The following is a 23,111-nucleotide window of genomic DNA, read 5'->3' on the forward strand; positions in this document are numbered from 1 at the left end:
AAAAAAAAAAAAAAAAAAAAAAAAAAAAAAAGATCTGTGCATTTTATTATATGTAAATTATACCTCAATTTATAAAAAATTGACTTAATTTTAAAAATTTTTTCAAGAAAAATAACAGTACAGGTAGCACCTGGATATAACAGAAATCTTAAATGTACTGTGCAACTAACAAGTTCAAGAAAAGACACTAGATTAGCCCTGTCCAATAAATTTTCCAGTAGCTATACTCTGAAGAGTAAAAATGAATGAAATTAATTTTGTTAATATTTTTATTTAACAAATATACTTAAAACAGTACCATTTCAACATGTAATAATATAAAAATTATTAGTGAGATTTTAAAAAAATTCTTTTGTACTCATATTTTGAAATCCGGTGTGTGTTTTCTACTTATAGACCCTCTCAATTGACTAGCCACACTTCAAACATTTGACAGCCACATGTGGCTCATGGCTACCATATTGGACAGTGCAGCTAGAGACAATGAGAAAACATTAAAGGTTTTGAAGCGGGGAGGGACTTTCATTCCATAAATACTATAGTTCAGNACACCGAGGGTTGCGATCCCGTTACCGGTCACGAAAAAAGACAAAAAAAGGAAAAAAAAAACTCCTTAGGCTTCCTTCCACTTATTATTTGTTTCAACAAAAAAGCCAAGAGTTTGTTTCATGAGTCTGGCCTAAAAATTACCATTTGCCAAATGATTCATAGGTAGGATAGCCTAAAACTGCCCCCTGGCATGCAGTTCTCTGAGTGTGCAGCAGTTACCGTCCCAGCCATCCATGCAAGAGGGGGTAGGCAGCAGCGCTGCTCTCCTGGGTTTCTGTTTGAGACATCTCCAGAACGCTACACCATACTAAAAGGAACTAAGCAGACTTAGTCATCCCACCCTGCAGTCTCTAATGAGGCAAGAAAAAAAAAGTTATGGAGAGCTTCTGGCCACAGAAAGACACAAAGTTTCCCTGGAAAGAAGAAAAAAAAAATGTTTGGAAATTTTACACCAAAACATCTTTGTTTCCATGAGTTCTAAGCAAATACAGAGTCAAAAATGACACTGTAGCCAAATTCTCTTTCACAACAAAAAAGTCGCTAACAGTGTCCTCTCAACTTTGCTAGGCAGACTCAGCCTTCCCTGATACTGCCTCATTTAATATTCACCAAAAGAAAGTGGTGTGGCCAGCACATGAGATACTTGATCTTCACAATATTTTTTTTTTTTTTAGTGTCTATTAACATCTTCTTAGAGTTTTAAGAGATAACAACTACAATCTTTTGAAGTTGTTACAACAAGCAAACGGAAAGGACATTCTTGGGTGGGAGGGGGGAGAGGGAGGAGGGAGGGAGGTTTCGGTGATGGGCTATAATAACCAACTACATTGTATATTGACAAAATAAAAATTTTTAAAAATAAAAAATAAAATAAATAAATAAACATCTTCTTAGATTTTTAAAGTATTGTCTACTGACAGTTGTTATACTATATCATTTGCCTTCTGATGCCCTATTTTTTTGTGGCTGGCCAGTACAGGAATCTGAACCCATGACCTAGGAGTTGTAAAGCTGCTCTCTAACCCACTAAGGTAACCAACCAGCCCTGCCTCCTGTTTACTTTCAAACTCAGTTAACCTCTGGAGAAGCAGGTAATTAATAAAAGTGACTTTCACTGATTGTCAGTGTGCATCAAGTTTCAACAACTGAAGTGAATAAAAACCAGTTACCTGAAATTGTAAATTTAGAGAATCTGAAATGGAATTCAGTCAACCTGTTTCAAGGTCTCACAGCTAATGCAGAACATGAAGTGCTCTGAGTTACAGGTATAACTGAGCTAAGAAACACATTCTTCAGGTTGATAACATCAGAAGTCTTATTGAAGGAAGGCTGACATTTCCCTTTACTTCCCAAAATCACATCAATATTAAGTTCTTAGCCTTTGAATCATTTCAAATCCAAACACTAATGTAAAATTACTTTAGCAGAGTATTAAGTCACTTTTAATATATCTCATACTTTCAACTTTTTCTGCAATTCTCATTTTTCTTTAATATATGGAGGTCCCAATCAATTGGAAATAGACAAAGCTTTCAAGAAAATTTGAAAAGATTAATGTGGTCTAAAGAAGGGCTTGACATTGCTGAGGTGATTTCTAAACAAAAACCAGAGTCCATCTTCCTAAATCTTTGTTAGCGCTAATGGATTTGTAGAGCCTTAGAAACTCCTCTCCTTTAGTGAGAAGACAGGGGAGTTTTTTCTTTTCTTTTCTTTTTAAGTGACCTGGTATATCTTGTTTTTCCTCTATGTATTTAAGAGCCCCAAACAGAAAATAATGCTGATATGGGAATAAATTTTCACATTGAGAAATGAGACCAGAATCCTAATCTCATTTATAGTTTATACTTGGACCTGTTTACTATCCTTAATTGGAGCAAGACACTATCGTTTTGAGCATAAAACACCTACTCAAATTTTATATATGTTTTAATTCCTGCAGATGCCCAAGAAAGGGAAGAAATCTAGCCCAGTGACCATGTCACTAATTTGTGCTATTCTCCTGTACCAAGGGCAGAGTGGTTACCAGCAGAAAACCATCCTGATGATTAGTATCCGTAACCCTATGTTCTCTGGCTTTCACAGCACTTGGCCAAAACCTAAAGGATAGAGAGAATTTCAGAGCTCTAATGACACTTGGTGCTTCAATGACAAGAAGATGGCAAAGGAACAAAATATTTTTAAAATGCAGTCTTCTCCAAAGACAATTAGACATAAAGCATTGTCAAAAAGTAATTCCCAGAGATATCCTTTGGTACGTAAGCAAAACAATACCACAAAGTCAGAAACAGCAGAAATCTACATATTAAGAAATAGGGTAAATCATTCATAAACTGCCCACTAATTCTTAAAAAGTGGAGACTCCCCATCAAAAAATTAACAACCACCAAAAAACCAAGAGCAGGCGATGAAGGCTGCCTTCAGGACTTACATACCCACATGCTGGTTTAGCACAGTGGAGGAATAATGTGGTACCATGAGTGTCCAAGCATACTGAACACTCCTTTGAAAGTGACAATGGAAGATCTATAAAATTGTTCATGGAGATTTGAGAGGGTGGGGGTTGCTTTATGGGGGGGCACATCTGTCATTAAAGCAGACTTAGGTAGAATGTCATTCAGAAGACACCACCTCCCCCACCACCAAAGAAAAGATAGTAAAAGAGTCTCATAAATATATTTGAGACATGAGATCTATTATACTCTATGAAGACTCCACCACACACATGACCCTGTCCCCATCTTCTGCCACATGCAGAACAATCAATATGGATTTTTAAAACTGCCCCCCATTTTCAGGTCGGGTCTGTATGACATGCAAAGACATACACAGTTTCTCTATTCTTAGTGAGAGAACAGAAAAACCTGTCATTTTGAGATATCGTGACACAGAAAGCTTAGTGCACAGGAAAACATTCCACACTACAGCAGCATTTACAGCCAAGAAGATTCCTAGACAGCCCAGAGCAAAAGCTGAACAATGCTGGCTCCCCAAACCCAAGGGAGGGCACGGCAGGGCCACTACAAAAGGAAGCTTCCCAAGTAAACCGGTCTCCTCAGCAAATAGACTATCTGTGCCAAAGAGCATTCCTATTGACGACAGAGCCACACAAGCTTTGGAGGGATCCTCTATCAATTGCAAATATTCAACATAAAACTGGAAAAATATCTGAAGAATAAAACTGCTGGGACTTACATACCTCCATATCTGGCCTAAACTTATCTTCAAACACAGCCATTGCTGCCAAGGAGCCAGAACCTGTAAGAAAAAGATGCACTTTTAGTGTATTTTACCAACTCCCAGCTTCTCCATCCCGAGTTTACCTCGGGGCAGCAAAAATAGCAAAACACGCCTGGTGTCACATTCAAGTACAGTGTAAATATTAATCCTATAGGGCCACATAAACAAGGTAAAAACAGTGCTCTTCAAAAGCCTGCAGTCACACTTACCACTATCTCAGGTAAATCTGCAATTGGCCCTAGTTCTGCTACTGATGGGTATAATTGTAAATTATTCACAATAAAATGCTAAAGCATGAAAATGAGGTTTTGGACAATTCGTATTTTGTCAAAAAATGAATGCCACATAATTTCATATATCCTATGCTGGGAGTCTTGTGCTCTATATTGTGCTTTGGCAGACTGCTGGGTATAGCACTAAATACCAAGCCAGTTAGAAAGAATAGATTGTTTTAATGAGCTGGCCCTGGTAGAGTCACCTTGACACGCAGGGAAGAAACTACTACACCAGCAATGGTAATAGGACTACGAGCTGCAGCCACCAGGTTATTCCAGCTACAACTGTAAAACACTTTATTATGTGGCATTTATTTGGAGCTATTATTTTTAGTTTGTACTTTGAAGAGTAACAGCTGAGTAGACAAAATGACAGACAAAGAAACAAAAATTTATTATCACAATAGCAAATGGCTGAAAGGTTATGCTGCATAGATATTAACAGATAGCAAATTTATCCCTACGAAAGTAGGATGTAAAGGCATTACAAATAAGTATGGCTCCCGTTGAATGTTACAGAAGGCAGCTCAGCATTATTTGAAATTTTAAACTTGCTTTGTTCAGAAACCAGAGAATCTTTAGAAAATCATCATCTTGTCTTTACAGGGTCCTGGCAATATTTCAGGATACTCTACTTTTGGAGAGAGGATAGAGTTGCCCACAATTTTTTACTCCAATTAGAAGATTTTTTTGGCATTTATTACTTTTTAACTTGTTTTGCATAACACTATCTATTTAGCTGGGTCACAGGGAAAACCATATTTTCTATTTAAAATGATTTGTGTACATCGCTTGACCACCTCAATGGTTTAGCAAAGGAAAAAGGCAGCGATTAAACAGTTTCAAATGAGGTGTCCTGCTGATTTTATCAAGTCTGCTGAATGTATAATGAAAAAGGAGAAGCTGACAGCAATGCTGCATTGAGAAAATACAGACTACCTTATCTGAACCATTTAAGGAGGACCAATTATAGATCAAATTTAAAGGGTAGAAACAGCAGATTTACAGACACAAATCAATGAACATGGTAATCCCGATGAATATGACAGATACTCCTGTTACTGAATATTGCCGCGGTTGAGGATCATTACCTTCACAGTACCGGATACATCACATCTAAAGCAGTAGGAAGCGTCAAGTGTAGACCAGCATTACAAGCAATGACTATTCATTTAGGCTTTGGGAGCAAAAGGCAACCTTGTTTCCCCCTCTCTCAATTTTTTTGTTTCTTTAAAAAAAAAAAAAAAAACCTAAAGTGGTAATCTAAAGGGATATTAAAAGCCCTTTGGAAAGGAGAGAGAAATTAAACAGATGAAAAAAACAGGCATATATGCAAGAACAAATTTACCAAAACAAACCTCTGAATTTCAAAGTAAACATTGTCCTTGAAAATGTGGTAACGGGGTCAAATTCCACCAACACTTTATGAATCACCTATTTACTCTGAGATTCAGGGGACAAGGGTGTAACCTAAGTGTCTATTTTTAAGGCACAGGTGAGAACCAGTCTCAGACTAACTAGTAAAAACGAGCTGGTTTTGTGTGGGAAAGCAAAGGACAGCTGTCATGAAGAAACAAGAAAATTGCAAATGAGGAAATCTCAGAAAAAAATACTTCTAGATACAAAATACTTCTGCAGAACATCCAACAGCAGGCTTGCCTTTTCCAACATGGTCCAGAAATATCTCTGAGAAGAGCCCAAGGGTAAACAGACCAGAGGCACAAAATAAACATTAAAAAAGGACAGAGAAGGGCAGGCATTTACCTATGAGCTAACAACTTTGTGGAAAATTGTAATGAATTATTGTTAAAAGAGAAAACCAAGCTTACCTTAAAGGCATTTTTCTTTAAAAATTACTAACTGCTTTTTCTCCTTTCCTTGGTAGTTTCACAGTAGTTTTTACTCTATTCTTTTTCCTAGGCACATATATTTCCTTCTGCTCAACTGCATTCAATACTTTAAGAAATGAAAAATATTTCTCTCCCAATAATTCTTCCTTTATCGAAAACATTTTTTTCCTGCTTACAAACAACACTACAGACAAAATTTCTGTAAGTAGAAATTACATACTAAACCCATAGACTCTTAGAACAACAAGGGTCTCTCCAGTGGCGGAGCCTCTCCACATTACCAGAGATTGGTGATTTTTTTTTTTTTTTTGAGAGGTGGAAGGTGTAAGACAGGTAAACACAAAAAGGACACAGGGGCTATTACAACACTGTATTTCTGGCTTCTCCTTTTTACACCTTGACCCCTAAGACACACACATACGAAGCTGAGAAATTTTCTGGAAAGCAGGAGTTTCTTAAACTGCCTGATTCTACTTTCTCTGAAATCAAAGATAAGCAGGCCCCAAGATGAACTTGAAAAATAGGGAAATTCAACATTTAAAATAATTTCTAGTTTGGATCCTTGCACCAGTTAGCCACAAATAATAAGAAAATAAAAATTAAAAATAAAAATAATTTCTAAATCACTTTGCAAATTTGCTCCTGCTCACAGCTTTTTAGGAAAGGTAGCCTTTGGCGCCCCCTTTTCAGAAACACACAGAAGTGCTAGGAGATGAAGTACAATTAACTTTGTCTACAGGTTTCCAGGTAACTCAATGTGTGTCTGCTATGTAGAAAAGTGGGATCAGAATTTCAATATGACTGCAGTTGCTCAAAGTGGCAAGAGAACAAGATGTGAATTCTCACATAATTTCAAGGCAATGCAGTGGGGGACATGAGGGGAAAAAAAAGATGGTAAACTCAGAGACTACTATTCTTCAATAATTTTATTCGTTTCCTAAACAGTGGTCCAAAGCCCAAAACTATATACAATAAATCATCAGACAGATGCCATACTATAGTACAGCTGCCTACAAACCATTCAAATATGGTATCCCACTTTCTCAATAAGCCATTAATAATGCCCTGAGACATTCCATTATTTCAACATCTACCAAACCTGGTCTGTCTTTTACACAAAACCAAGGCAAAATCTTTTGAAGGATCATTTACCCCGATTTTCTATTCCCAAAACAGGAACAGCTTGGACATCAGAACTGTCTGGTATCCTGTTAAGGAATAAATGTACAGAAAAGCCAGGAGACACTGTGCCCAGCACAGGGACCTCTGCTTTACACAGCAAGCGTGTCAGGTGAAGGAAATGGGTGTCAGAGGATATACTTTCCACAGATGCAGGCTGTGCTCTATGGGCAAGGGCATCAGACCTGCCCTCAAAGAACTTACACTCTGGTAGGGAGGAGAAGACAGCCCAGGGGGGAGCAACACGGGCACCTTGCTGAGCACCCATCATGTGCCACACATCATATTTTACTGTCATTTAGCCATCCTCATAGCAACCCATTAAAATGATAAGGCTTCTTGTCTAGGTTTACAGGACTAACAAGCACAGGGGCAGGATTCCTGTCTCAGCTGTGACCCTAAGTGGATCTCTCATACAGAAAGTTCTGTATCCAACAACACAGTTCAGAAAAGACACGCACAACCTTCCGTACCAGGTCTCTGCCTCCCTCAGCCCCCTCCTCCCCTCAGCACACACACATGGTACAACACCACACTGACAATAATGTCCTAAATGCTCATGCCATTTCAAGTCTATCTCACCTTGGCAGTCCCTTTGCCCCCTTGACAGTCCAAGGAACTCCTAGTCACCCTTTACACCCCAGCTGAGAGATCACTTCTCCCCAGAAGCCTTCCTTGATCACCTCTACACCCCCAGGAAAGGTTACCACTCTCATCTCTGCAACGTGTCCATCCTTTCATCTCTGCCTCCCCATACCTAGCAGTCTCTGGCAGACAGCAAGCATTAAACAGATATTTCTTGAATTAAGCTGCACTGAATTGTGAATATAACTGTCCAAATGAAGGAGCCAGGGAAACTCTGAGCTGACCCTGGAGGAGTGATGATAGCAGTAAATGCCCTGATAAAATGTAAAAGAACATTTATTGCCTAATTTACCACACTAGGCTGAATATAAGACAAACTCAAATATAAAGCAAGTTCAATTTTCAAAAAGGAAAAGAAGGCTTTAAAACCACAGAATCATTGTCCTATTATATGTCCTAGTCTGGTCCAAACCACTGTGATATCATAGGAGTGACTGCCCTTCCTGGATTTCTGCATTCTACTACCAAAGCTGCCTCATCAGTAGTTTCCATGTACCTGCTCCTTAGCAACCTCCACCAAGTCTGCCTTTTTCAGCTCACCCACAGTTACTGAGTAGCCAGTGTCGCTTCCAGAACAAAGCTCTTTAATACGAGAAAACAAGGTGCAATTCAGTGAGCAGCATTTAGAGAGATAACTATGTGGAAGACACTGTGATGATTACGTAGTCACTTTCTGACTTACCTCCTGTATCCACTGTCCTCCCCCAAGCTCACCCACCCCCTACCCTGCTCAACCACTCCCAACGCCCAACCCACTCAGGAGCAGGGCTATAGAGCAATAGGGCTTGGGGAAGGACACAGAACTTGGCCCCCTACACCAGCAGGGGCCAGGAACTATGCACTCCCCCAGCCACGGCAGCCACTCAGATGGGCACTGCTTCGCCTCGGCTGCCCCAGCTTGGGGCTCATTAAAAGAACTCCTCCTGTACCCGCTGCCCTGTGGAGTTCCAGAAAGTGAACACGGTCGCTCCTCGTTTCGCCTGGCAGGGCCTGACTCCCCACAGCCTTCGAGACGACGCTGTGGGTTGCCTGTGTCTACTGACCTCCAGGAGAAGATTTTCCCAAGCACCAGTGCAACAGGGGCCACATCTCCAGCCAATCTTGTAAAATAAACTATCTGTTCTCATTAATAGCAGGCCCCTGACTCAAAAAAAAAAAAAAAAGACGAACTTCTGTAAGTAATATAGAATATAAGACCTAAAATTCAGAAAAATATGTGCAACATACAGAATATTAATAACTAAAGAGTTCACAGATAAATAATACCAATACTCCAACAGAGAAAAGAACAGAACAGTTTACAAAGAAAAAGGGCAGAGGCCTATCATATTTAGCAACACTGTTCAAGTTCATGAGCAATCAAAGAAATAGGAATTACAATACAATAACTATCTTTTTGGGCCGGCCTGGTGGTGCACTGGAGAGTGCGCCGCTTGTGCGCGCGGCGGTGCTCCCGCCGAGGGTTCGGATCCCATGTGGAGAACGGTTCCCGCTCACTGGCTGAGCGCGGTGTGGGCGCAACACCGAGGGTTGCAATCCCGTTACCAGTCAGTAAAAAAGACAAAAAGGAAAAAAAATAAAAATAAAAAAATAACTATCTTTTGCCTTTTAATTAGAAAAGATTAAAAATAATAGGCAGTGCTGACAAAGGCGCAGTGAAATGGGCACTCTAACACACTGAGAAGCAAAAATGGACAGAACTTTTCTAATGGGCAATTTAGAAACATCAACTGGAAATCATAAAACTATACATACCCACCAAACCAGCAATTCTACTGCTAGGGGGTTATTCTAAAGAAATAAATGGACAAGTCCTCAAGTCATGTATATAAAAAGACCATTGTTTAGCTTAGCCAAAAAAAAAAAAAAAAAAAAAAGGCATGGAGGTAAATGGTAAATGTAAAGGTCCAACAATCAGGAGATGGGAAAACAATAAAATCCTATATACGGTCATTAAACGACAAAATAGAAGTATTTTTTTTGGCAATAAAAAGACGTCCATGATATCATATTCAGGGGAAGAAAAACATGTTCCAAAACAATATTAACAGATATGCTTATGTAATATATATTACATAAGTCTGGAAGAACATAAATCAAAATACTATGCTTATTTCTGGGTAGTGCTATTTTCTTTCTGTTTATTTTTTTGTTTTCTTCAAAGAGCATGCATTACTTGCAATTTTTTAAGGTATAAACTTGGAGAAAATCCAACATTGTGAAAGGATGAAAAAAACAAGCAAAAAGACCAAGACCTTGCTGGCTGTCACAGTCTTTCTGTATAAAATCAGCAGCAGGCAGCTTATTCCTTAAATTTGTACACAGGGGCCTGAAGGTCAATCCACGCATGAGTCAACAATCCCAACGAAAGACAACAATCAATCATCCCAAATAAATAAACACACCAGGTCTCTCTTTACCACAGTACTTAGGAGGGCTTCCTTAAGACTGCTTTAGCAGTAAAATCATCTTAATAATAAAGTCCTTTGAGCGTATCAGAGTCAAAGCAGACTCCATTTACTCAGAAGTGTACTCTGCAGCAAAGTACTGAACAGGACACAGCAAACACAGCTGCAATAGATACACATGGTATTTAAGAAATTTCAAAGCACAGTCACATGGGTTTTGTTTGCTCTTCAGACATGGCAGGTAGTAGTGGTCCCATTTTACAAAAGGGGAGACTGAAGCTCAAAGATAAGGAACTTGCCCAGATCACATAGCCAGTGATTGGCAAATCTGGGATTTTGAAGCCAGATCTTTCTGAAGTTAAAGTGTGCAATGTTCTTTCCATTCCACCACGTTGCCTCTTAAATAGCAAAGCCAAATGCTTGAAATCAAGGTTAGCAAGTAAGCCTGGAAGAAGCAGCTATCTTTTTGTAGCTCCCCATCTCAAAAAAGCATGCTTTCTCATTTGCCTTTTCTTCAGATTTCAGCAGAACGATTACCACACATCTGGATATAGTTAATTTGTGTTGTTTTGCTTAGAAATTCAAACAAGGCTGAAATTTTAGTTAAATGTTTTAAATGATTAAACGCATGACATTCACTGCTTAGCAATGCCACTCATCAAGTATCTGTTCTAAAAGCATTTATTTTAAAATAGGTTCATTCAAAAAAAAATAAATAACAGTGAAATTAATCTCTATTTTCTAAAACCTCTGAAGGTGTTTTCTATTTGAACCTAACTTTTCCTGAGGAAACAATCCAACTCAGAACAAAATCTGAAATGTATTAAGAAAATGTCACAATCTAGATATTGCTTTTACTTGTTCTATAAATATGGCTTGGGGATAGTGGTTTTTAAAAAAAAATATTTTTTTAATATATCAGAGTTCACTAAAATACTAAATCAAACATAGCAATTCTATAATCTATGTTATTAGGTATGCTAAAGAAACAATAAAAGACTGAAAGAATTTTCTAAAACCTACTGCTCTAAGTCAAACTCTCGGAAGGACCTGAAAACCAGCAGGTGGAAATCTGCTTTTTCTATTAAGATCTTTGCTCACAAACTCTCAGACTGGGGAAGGGGAAAGTATTTACTGAGGGTCTTTTAGGTCCTAGACCCTAACTCAAGTGTTAGGGGCATGTCCCCATTTTACAAGTAAGGAAACTGAGGCTCAACTAGTTTCAAATAATTTGCCCAAGGCAATACAGTCAATAAAAAGTAGAGCCAAGATTTAAATTTAGGTCCTATGGTTCTTAAGCCCATGCACCTTCCAGAAAGACAACTTTCCATTCTTCCTTCAAAGAAATCATTCCCAGGAGCCCACTAGGCGGCAGGCTCTGGGAACAAAGATGGGCAGGAGGTAGCACAGCTCCAGTGCTGCCCAGCTGCTTTCCCTGGACACATCACTCTGAGCTCTGCAAGGATGTCAAGCTGCTCCAGGAGGCACCCTCACATCAAGCACAATGAGAATGTTGTCTCCAAAACTGTGCAGTGCACTAGCCCTACCGCCTTAGTGTCCCTTCCCTGCACAAAAGGGATGATGACAGTATGCGTCTTTCCCCAAAAATGACTGTAAGGGTTGAATGAGACACCACACGTAAACCAGAATGCCAGGGACATAGTACAAGCTCAATAAAAGGTAGCCATTGTAATTACTCTAAGACAAGATCCCCTCCACCAACAGCTATTTTATATAGTCATTCTCAACAAGTCCCAGGGTTGGCAGCTTTAATGGAAACAGAGGTCTTCAAATTTTCTTCTCTCAAAGTCATGAAGTTTTGAGAGGCAGCAGGAAAGGGATTTCTACTGCTTTTCCACAAATTAACTTAACCAGATAGTCTTAGGAAAAAAGCTGCTCCTTCTGCTAAAGAGCGGTCCATTTTAAGCACCCAAGGACCTGCATGCCACTGTGGCCTGCCAAGGTGTAAGATGCATGCAGCGATAAGAGTCACACACAGAACCTTCTAATCCATCAGTGTCAGCCCTCCTTGACAGAGTGCTTACTCATACTTGCTCATCGTTAGTCAGCTGGCCACTCATCCTGGGTAAAACTTGGTGCTTTCCACAGACCCATGAATTGGGATCATTTTTCACTCTGTTCTTGCCTACAAGGCCTCATCTCCTGGTATTGGTGCTTGCTCTGGAGGCCAACAATGCCAATGCGTGCAGAACTGATTTATGAATATAAAACAATGTTGGTGCCAGGGGACTGTGTTCAGCCACTAGAGAGCAGTGGAGCACCTCTTACTGCTCAGTAAAACTGAGACAGAGACTTTAAATGGTTTAATTGTATGCATGCATTTCATTATAAGTCTTGGCCAAAAGCTTCCAGGTGAGGCAAGCCAAGCAATCAGACAATCTTGCATCGCTTGCTGAAATCCAGATTTGTCCTTTGTCAGCATAAACAGTTTAATTTGATGTTTTCACTCCTGAGTAAGCACTGAGTATTACATTTAAACCCCTTGTGAGGGGGAAGAATGCTTCCTTTTCATCAGCAAATGTACCTCAATGTCAAAGTCTACCTTTTATCCCCAGTGAATTTTTAAAAATTATTCCATTTAATATGCTTAGAAATATATTTTTAAAACACCCAGCATTCTCACTCAGAAACTAATTTCTCAAAAGATGTAGTGCCTTTTCTAAATGTGATGTAATGCAGTCAGAGAGGAGATAAATGTTACTCTAATAAACAATTTAAAACACCACTTGAAGAGAACAGGGATTTTTCTTATAATTGTGATTACAACCTCTTTGACTTGACAGGTTATAAACACTTATTCTTAAGAAAAGACTAACAATCGGGGCACCCAGTCCTAAAATGTGAAAGGTTTTATTTTTATTATTAATGCATTTTAATGAAATGCCACAAGGTATGGAGAGAGAAAACTGTTCTTAAAACATAGGCATCACCTAACCTATATTTATGGGATAAGATGGAGAATAAAAATTACTTTAAAATACACCCATCTTAATCAGCCTCACACATGGCCAGGCCCTGCCAGGGAACAGAAGCTCTCACTCAGCACTGCTGAGCACACGGCACACACTTCACCCTCGTGCTACAGAAGCTCAAGGCAGTGCCAGCTGACAGGTCTCTCAAAGGCATCCTTCACTGGTCCACATTTCAAAAGAACTTCACAAATGGCAGGTTATTCCACTTTGCAGGTCTTTTCCAAGTTTTCATGTCCCTCAGAGCCCTCAAGGACAAAGGGACTATAGATTTCAATAATTTATAAACCACACCTAGTTTTAATCATAAGTAAAGGGTTACCTTGTCCGTACAGCTAGCATGCAAACAATAAGAAAAAAATCCTAATTACTGAAAAAAAAATGTACAGTTATACATATTCGCTCATTTAATTCATCTGTGGACTAGATAGTATTATCTCCATTTTATAAATGGAAAAAAGCTAAATTCAGAGAGGTCAAGGAAAGACCCTACTGCAAGTCATACAGCTAGTAATGGCAGAGTAAGAATGTGAACCCAGATCTGGTTGATAGCAAATCCCTAGTTGTATTAACACACAGTGAAAAGTCTTCCTGCATAAAGCATAAAATGACTGTCCACTTAGTCTGACCGATAAGGAAGTAAAAGACCATCAAGCACTAGGTTATGAGGGTATAAAGGCACATCTCTTTAGAAGAGCTAATCCTGGTCCGATTCTGAAACAAGAGCAGGTAAAGATGAATTAGTTAACCTCAATCTCTCTAAAGCAGGGATTAAAGTAAAGAACTTAAAACTGAGCATTTCATTTAACTGTTCTGAAAAGTACTCCTGGCAAAGGCTTTTACTAGGCTGTAGACTAAGGACTGAATGCAAATCAGAAAAGACTTCCTGGTAAAATGTCACAGCAGAAAAAAAGGAGGAATAACATCCTATACATTAATTCAATACCACACCATTTTATCTACAAGAGACGTTTAATATTTTTTTTACACAGAACCAAGAACAAAGTCCACTCTAATTAGAATGGATTAAGAACTGGCAAAGGCTGACTATATTACATTCCCTCTAACAATATGGTGAATTTTAGAAGTAAATATTTTCTCATTTTCTAACATAATGGCACCATCTATTGGCTTAGTACCATCTTTGCAGCAACCAGGAAGCAAGATGCATAATTCAACTTTCATGGGCTTTTGGTTCACAGTTGTTTTATTCCTGGCTTTCCATAACGGGATATATTTTAAGATATAAAATCCATGCATTGCACATTTTAAATCTTCTAAAATGCATCTTACTTATATTAATCAAAGCAGGAAAAAGTGCCAGAGAAATCTTAGTACACAGAATTGCACACAGAGAACGTGTTGGCACTAAAATTATGAAAACACCGTGCACCAAACATCTACCATGTGCTACATACAAAAATTCTTATGTATGGTATCTCACTTCAACCTCACACATTTCCCATGGGACAGTTCTTCTAGCCACCTTTTTATAGAAGAAATCAACACTCACAGTCAAACAGCTAATAAATGTTGGACTTAAGTTTGAAAACAACTGTACTCCAAATACCAGCTCTTTCACTAGGCCACACTGCCTCAAAAACTAACACCAAGAGCAACACATACACATAAAAAGTGCATAGTGGTTTACAGAGCATGTTCACAAACAATGTAACATTTCAGCATCCCAATAACCCTGTGACCTTCTCAAGTCAAAAAAAAAAAAATGTTTCACCTTAGAAATAAGGGATATGAGGTTCAGAGAAGTTAGGTGACTAGGCTCTGGTCAAGCAGAGCCAGAACCAAAACCAGGGCTGCCACTTCTTTTTCTAGGATCCTAAGTTATACCTCAGATGGTTGCAGAAAAGCTCACTTTGGGTGGTCACTGGCTGTATGAACAAAGCTCCCACCAGAATGGGGTTTCTTGGACCAGCACAGTTCCTCCCTTGCACAGCACCTGGCCCACAGACAGCAGGGGTGTGGACAAAATCCAGTACAATGGAGACACACGCTCCTGGAGCCTCCTGTACACAGTCAATCACACGGCTGACCCTAGTGCAGGAAAAAGAATTTCAGCAACACCACAGCATTGAAATCCATATATACATATGTCCTCTGAGAAGTCCTTTATGAAGGCCTATGAACTAAATTACAGTTGCTGCTAAATTCACGCCTGATTTAAGAGTTGAAAAGGAACATGTAAGAAACATTTGCCACCTTGAGGCACACTAATTTGACCCAGTGCAGGATAACTTTCAAAATCAAGTCACGTGGAGATATCAAAATGTCGGGCTGGCCCAGTGGCGCACTGCTACAGTGCGCAGCTTGGGAAGTGCGGCAGCGCTCCCGCCGAGGGTTCGGATCCCACATACAGACCGGTTCCCGCTCACTGGCTGAGCGAGGTGCGGGGGCAACACCAAGGGTTGCGATCCCGTTGCCGGTCCCGGTCCGGTACGGGTGCGACACTGAGGGTTGCGATCCGTTGCCGGTCACGAAAAAAAGACAAAAAAAGGAAAAAAAAATGTCTACACAGAGGCTGCACTTCAGTATAAAAATACAGAGAAAATTGCAGGTCTGAAGTCTCTATCAATGTTTCTTTGTTCCAACTTAATTCTAAGATTCTTCTGCCCACAAGGTAAGACATCTGGTACATTAACTCCTCTGTCCTGCATCTCTTTAACTGTTTCGGGGCCCTGGAAACTGGGACTTAGCAGGTGCATTCCAGTAATTAGGAAACTGTATAACCAGTTTACCTAGAGATAGAGTTTTACCTCGAAGGCCCTGACAGGGACCCCAAGTCTTCTCTAATGGTGCATACCAATGTTTATTCCTTACGTTAGTATTCCTAAATTGTCCAAGGGCCTCATTTCTAGGAATGTCATGCTTGAAATTTTATTCATGTTAATTCTCTATGTGGATAAGCTGACAAAAATAAAAATTTTATATACCTTGCCAATGCTGCTACAAGGAACACTGCCAAACTAATAGCAAAAGATGGTCCCCAAGCTTCTTCTGACACTACTTCAGTTTGCCTAATAAAGAAAAGCTGGCAAGTTCAAAGAATAAGTTAATTAATCTGAGAATTAAAAGAACCCACATTGTCTATAAAAAAACATGACCAAAACTCTTTCCTTTTCTTAACAAAGAAAAGTCAAAGAATATTGCCTGGCTTCCAATAATCATACGAATCAACCACCAGCAGTCTCTTCCAAATTATTCTCTTAAAAAAGAAATAAGTAAATAAAACCTAAGGGGTTCTTTTTTTTTTTTTTCCGAGAATGGACCAAATCACATTTGGCCTGGCCTACAGGACACATATCACTCACAGTAATGATGCAGCCAAGGGAGAAAAGTCAGAGACTGGGGTTCCCATCCCAACTCATGCACTTCTTTGCCATGTGACCTTGGCAAGTAACCTCTGTGAGCCTCAGCTTCTTCATTTGTAAGACAGGAATAATAGTACCCACCTCACAGTGTTGCAAAGATTAAATCAGTAAAACACTGCACAACAGCTGTTGGTGCTACAGCCAGATGAACATTGCTATCATTATGTCATCAAAGGTTTTAGGATATAAGCTGTCCAAAGGCCACACCACAAGAAGTTCGATACATTAACCTCCCAAGTAAACCCTCAGGAAGGCCAGTCCTCAGAGCCGAGGCTCCTGGACTCAGTGCTCAATGCAGATCGAGCTTTACCATCATGTTAAAGATAAGCAAGACAAGTCAGGTGTCTTCTATTCAATGTAAATTAAGAGTAGCCTTCAGTCACCTGGCTAGTCGCCAATACAAGTCCATGGGTAGACAAAATTTAGACACCCTTGTTATAGTAATCTGTAGCTTCCTGTTCTCACTGTCAAATCACTCAGGGAAAAGAAATTAATTACAAACATTTGCTTTTATTTCTCATAATAAAAAACTAATAACAAGAGAATTCAGACAAAATATTCATTTTCTCACTTAAGCAACATTTATGGAAAGCCCCAATCCCACAGTCAAGGTTAATGTTCCATGAGAGCATTTCATTTAGGAGGGCATTCTATTTTATCTGTAGTTTGAGGTCTGGTTTGCAGCTCACCCAAAATAAATAATATGAATTAAAACAAAATCCACCAAATTTCAGCAATGCTGGGGTTCTCTCTCAATATCCAGCTCCCCACCTCCTCAAAGGGAAGGAATGGGAAGGGAGAAGAGGAGAAAAAAAGAAAAGAAAAAAACAAAACAACAACAAAAATGCAAGCCAGATTCGGAAACAAGGCGGCCCTACACAGCTACTACCACAAGGGACAATGGCTGAAAGAAACTAAAAGAGCCACAAAGACAAAGCTCAGGGCAGTACAAAACTGTACGTATTTTAGATTCTCCATAAAGGGTTCCTCTTCATAATGGACTTGGATTGGAAAGAAACAAAAAATAAAAATCATGTTGTCTTGGGGTGGCAGGAATTGTGAATAATTTATTTTTTTTAATTTCTTTTGATACAATAAAGCTATTCTGGTAAATACTGTTTTTAACATGAAGGGCAGAATGTCTACAGACAGAACAGATGAAAATAAGACAAACAAATAAATGCCCTTTGGGAATTTGTGTAAATATCTTTAGTATTTGGAAGCAAGACTTAATAGCTTAATGCAATAACATCTGTAAGATGATAAAATCACAGCAGCTATGCCGTCCTGGGGCATGCTTGAGACAGTAGAGTTCAAATCCCAGCTTTGCCACTTACAGGCTAAGAGATAACAGGTAATCACTAAATCTAAGTTTCAGTTTTCTCACCAATAAAATAGCAATACTAGCATCCCTTGTATAGAATTTTAACTGAAAATAATGTGACAGCACCCGGCAGACTCTCTGGCACAAAAACACTCCATAAATATGGTTTAAACTTAAAATAATAGTAATCCTTAACAAAGGAAGGAAAAAAATGACTTGTCTCATATATACAGTGCTTTGTGCTATTCTCTAACAGCTCACTTGGGGCCACCAAAATGGAACACAATGAAAACCAACTCTATTCCAATGGTATTACAAATAGTTCACGAACAATGAGCAGCAGCTAGGGCTTCTAACACTAAGTTTCAGACATCCTTTGGCACAAACAAGTTAGAAAATCAGAAAATAAGTTCACCATCAAATATTCACTGAATCAACACAATTGTGAGATTGAGAAAGTAAGACACAGATTCTATACTCAGAGATCTCAAAATTTTGCAGGGGCAGAAGAGATAAGGGCTAGGGAAAGAAGTTCAGCCAAGGCTGGAGTCCTGGAATCAGATTTCATACCCAGAGGGACTTGCTAACGCAGCCGGGGGCAGCCGGGAGGGAATGACTTCTGGCATGACTTGGGCAATGAGTAGGACAACTCCAGGCAGAAAAGGCATCTCTGAAAGAAGTCAGTGTGGCAGCAAGGGTTGTAAAAGTCTGTTCAGGGGAGGGCAAGGGGCCTCTGCCACAGAGGCCCAGGGTACAAGTGGAGGAGGAATGGGAAATGAGCCGAGCTCATTGGAAAAAGGGCCTAGAGATCAACTGGCAAGGGAGGTGGCGCCAGGTGGAGGAGTTACTACGGCACTGCAGCCAAGAGCCAGCTGGCACTGAGGGAGACAGGGGAGAACTGACAATAGAGACCCAAGAGCTGGCCTAAGGGTTGGCTGTGTTTTGAGTGCTCTCTGTAATGACACTGGTCATCCCTACTGCCCCTGGACCAGCACACACCCTTAACATCTTAACATTTCTGGCCAGATACAATCTCCCTACTTGCCCCCAGACTCCCACATGTCAATGCTCCCTGCAGCTGTAAGACAGCTCCTTCTAACAAGCAAATTAATCCTATCACTCCCTGGCTTGAAAACACTAACTAGGAACCTCCAAGACAAAATCAAAACAGCTCAGCCTGCATCATCCGGCCCCTCTCTGGCCTTGCTTTCCAACCTCACTTTCCAGCTCTGCCTCTGCTCCATCCTCTGCCACATCCATTCACTCTGAAGACCCTTCACAGTTTTGCTTCTGCTGCGCCCCCTGCATGGAACCCTCCCGCCCACCTCCACCCACTGCTCCTGCCTCACCCCTCCAGCAAATTCTGGCTTTCCCATCCCTTGACCACATCAATCGCTTGTGCACCACAGGACCTGAAAAGTCTATTCCTCCGGGGTAGGGGATGGGTGGCTTATTGCTAATCATCAGTCAGGTCTCAGCTTTACTTCTTCCCAGTTTTCACCTACCAGATGGGCAAAGTACTCAGTACTGGTGAGGTTTTGAGAGAAAGGCATCCTCCTATTCTCTAGTGGGAGCACAAATTAGGGCCATATTTTTGGACGGCAATTTGGCAATAGCTCTCAAAAGGTAAAATGCACTGTCTAGCTGGCTACCTGTCACTTTTTTGGGCTGCCCAGCAGCTGTACTTCCTCCCTATGTCTGGGGAACTCCACCACCCTAGGAGTGGGAGGCTGAGCTTCAACAATCAGAAGCACCCACCATTCCCCATAAAGAACTCTCTGGCAGTGAAAGGAATGGCAGGAAGACTCAGTTCTAAGGTGGCCAGGGTCCAGCACCAGCTGTACCAACAGAGCAGACTGAGTTTCCAGTACTCACCTGCAATGTCCCATTGTGAAGCATGATTTTTAACACTGTTCTTGGCCCCAAACCCAGTTCTCACCCTCCCAGCTATGTTGTGCCCTGCTATCCTTTAAAAAAAAGTCATTCTGGGCCGGCCCGGTGGCGCACTCGGTAGAGTGCGGCACTTGGGAGCATGGTGGCGCTCCCGCCGAGGGTTCGGATCCCATATAGAGACCGGTTCACCCACTGGTTGAGCGCGGTGCGGGCGCGACACCGAGGGTTGCGATCCCGTTACCGGTCACGAAAAAAGACAAAAAGGAAAAAAAAAAGTCATTCTTTTCCTTAAATCATACAGTGATTCTACTGCTTGCAGCAGAGAATTCTGACCAATATATGCATATACCCTAATCCAGAAATTATACAACTAGACAGAGGCACATTTGTTGTAAAATTCTGAAAAACAAAATATCCATCAATAGGAGAATGGGTCAGTAAATCATGGTACAGCTATGCATCACTTAACAACAGGAATCCATTCAGAGAAATGCATTAGAAGATTTCATCATTGTGCGAACATGACAGAGTGCACTTACACAAACCTAGATGGTATGGCCCACCACATACCCAGGCTATACAGTATAGCCGTTATAATCTTATGGGACCACCTTCTGTCATATATGCAGTCTGTCGTTCACCAAGAGTTGTTATACAGCACATGACTAATGCAATTCTATAAGCTGTTATTACAGAAATGATATAGATTTATATATGCTTATACAAAAATCTCCAAAAACAAGTTAGTAGTAAGCGTTCTAGTCCCACTGAATTCTCTGGCTGCTCAGACCTACATGTTCAGTTCTGGACATCACATGACACCTTGATGAACTTAAAAAAATATTATACTAAAATATATTGATTCCTGACACCCCTGACTTCCTTGTCCTTTACACCAAAACACTGACAATTATTTCCATGGAAGGGGAAATAATAGCCTAGAATGATGGGGAAAATATTTCTCAATTTTGAGACTCAAATTTGACTTTTCTTGAAATTATATTAGAGAGGGCCGGCCCGTGGCTCACTCGGTAGAGTGCGGTGCTGATAACACCAAGGCCGCGGGTTCGGATCCTATATAGGGATGGCCGGTTTGCTCACTGGCTGAGCGTGGTGCTGACAACACCAAGCCAAGGGTTGAGATCCCCTTACCGGTCATCTTTTTAAAAAAAAAGAAGGAGAGAAGAAATCTAGGGTCATCAGAGGAGGGGAGGGAATGGGGGAAGGCAAGAGATTGGACAAGGGGCAGAAAGAATAACTACGATTTGTAATGATATATATGCTAGTAATATTTATTTGATCAAAATATCTCAATGTTCGACTCCAAAGATATGTATAATCGATTTTGATTCAATAAATAAAATTAATTAAATTTAAAATAAATAAAATTAAATTAAAATTTTTTAAAAAATAAAGGGATTAGATATATAGACAGATAAATGATAGATGACAGAGAAAGAGATATATGAAGGTGTATCATAAAATATTTTCTGGGAAATAACAAAATTCTTAACCATGGTTACTTTGGAGGAGGAATATGAAATACAGAATAGACGTTTTTCACGTGGCAATCTGTCCCACTTGAATGTTCTATCACATTCATAAATTACTTTCGTTAGAAAATGCGGGGTTTTTCATTAGAAAATATTTTAATGTCGCTCAGAAAGGACTTCCCAAAGACCCATCATCCACATGCTTCTTCCTATTCTTTCCTCTTATTACTGTCCTTTTCCTCTAGGGCACGTATCATAATGTGTTCTTTTAGATGACTTCGTATTTACCTGTTTAATGCCTGTTTCCCCCACAAGACCATAAGTTCTGAGGCAGGACCTGTGCTGACCACTGTATTCCCAATGCCTAACACCAGTGATGCTAAATAATGAATGAAAGGATCTTACTCACCGTTTAAGTCTCAGCTCAAGTAAAGTGAAGCTTTTCCTGAGTTCCCCAGGTTAGAAAAGACCCTTGGCTCCCTTGGCCCCCTATTGCCCTTGTCAGTGTATACATCTGTCTCCTCCATTAGATTGTGAGCATCTTGAGAGCGAAGACCTTCACATTCATCTCTATCTTTTACAGGCACTCAATAAGTGGTTGATGAATGAATGAACGAACAAACAAAACCTCAGAGTAATTCACTCTTGCATAAAATCAGATGTTGCTGATGTCTCATTCTTCTTAATCTCGTCTTTCAGAATAGCAAAACCAGAAGTGGTTTCTAAACACAGTGTCCTATAAACTCAAAGTGGTGAACTCATCACCCTGAACTCAAACTAAACTTTGAAAGACAAGAGACCACTGCTGGCCAGGACAAAGGACAAAGCACAAAGCAGGGTTGCAAAAGTGAAATGAGCAGACACAAATCTGCTTGACTTTTTCTAAGTCAGCTTTATGCTGATAAGACAAATTACTACAGTTCAAAAGCAAGAGAAATCAATTTAATTTTCCCATTTTAAAAACAAAACTGCTTTGTATCAATGTTAAATCTCCTGAATTTGACAATTTTACCAAGGTGATATGAGAACATCTTAAAGGATTTAGTGGTAGGGGGTTATGATGTCTGCTATTTACTCTCAAATGTTTATACACACACACACACACACACACAAAAAACAATAATAGTAATAATAATGTGTACATGTGAGATAGAGTTAATGTGGTAATGTTAACAATCAACAAATCTGAAAAATAGGTATATGACTGTTTACTTTACATTATTCTTACTTTCCTGCAAGTTTGAAATTTTTTAAGTTAAAAAAGAAGAAATGAAACAAAACTACTTAATAGAAAAAGTTATGCCGCCTTTACTACCATTTAAGGGTATCAGATGGGGAGAAATAAAAACATACTTTGATGGAGATAAAAACACATTTGAATAAAGCAATTCAGAACAATTCTAAAATGACTTGTAAGTGTCTTCATTTTAAAATAATTACAAAGATTTATCCATATGGTATCTGGGGGTAAATCATTCTCCCCAACAAACAGGGAACATCTGTTGTATAAAAATAGGTAACACAATGGAATAGCAAAGTCTCAAACTGGCAATTTCCAAACTATTCAGGGCAGCAGTTTTCCTAGCTGCAGAACCAAGATACCAAGACAGAAAACATAAGAGAGGTAGCTACACATGACCTGCTCAAATTTCCAGATCTATATATCTGACCCAGAAATTTAATGTAAATGTTAGAACTTGAAAATCCCAATTCTTCTAAATATAATTTTATCACTTTTTCCCCCCAGTCATTAAAAAAATGCTCCTTATCTAGCAGTTTGAGCTAAAATACAAATGTAAAAAGCTGGGCTGAAAAGAGTAACTACTACTGAGATTGCCTTAATGAAATGTGTTATTACGTATTATTATTTTTAGGCTTGCTC

At 39.6% G+C, this 23,111-nt stretch overlaps 1 protein-coding gene across 1 annotated transcript in view; it reads right to left on the reverse strand.

Moving 5' to 3' along the window:
* Positions 1–23,111, reverse strand: part of PSMB7 (proteasome (prosome, macropain) subunit, beta type, 7) — a 59,907-nt gene that overhangs the window by 28,206 nt on the left and 8,590 nt on the right. The window contains exon 6 of the mRNA XM_008568017.1: positions 3,746–3,804. Within this exon, the coding sequence (XP_008566239.1) occupies positions 3,746–3,804 (59 nt within the window). The remainder of the gene's footprint in view (positions 1–3,745; positions 3,805–23,111) is intronic.

The sequence above is a fragment of the Galeopterus variegatus genome, unplaced genomic scaffold (genome assembly GCF_000696425.1).
Source record: "Galeopterus variegatus unplaced genomic scaffold, G_variegatus-3.0.2 Scaffold367, whole genome shotgun sequence".
Taxonomy (NCBI): Eukaryota; Metazoa; Chordata; class Mammalia; order Dermoptera; family Cynocephalidae; genus Galeopterus; species Galeopterus variegatus.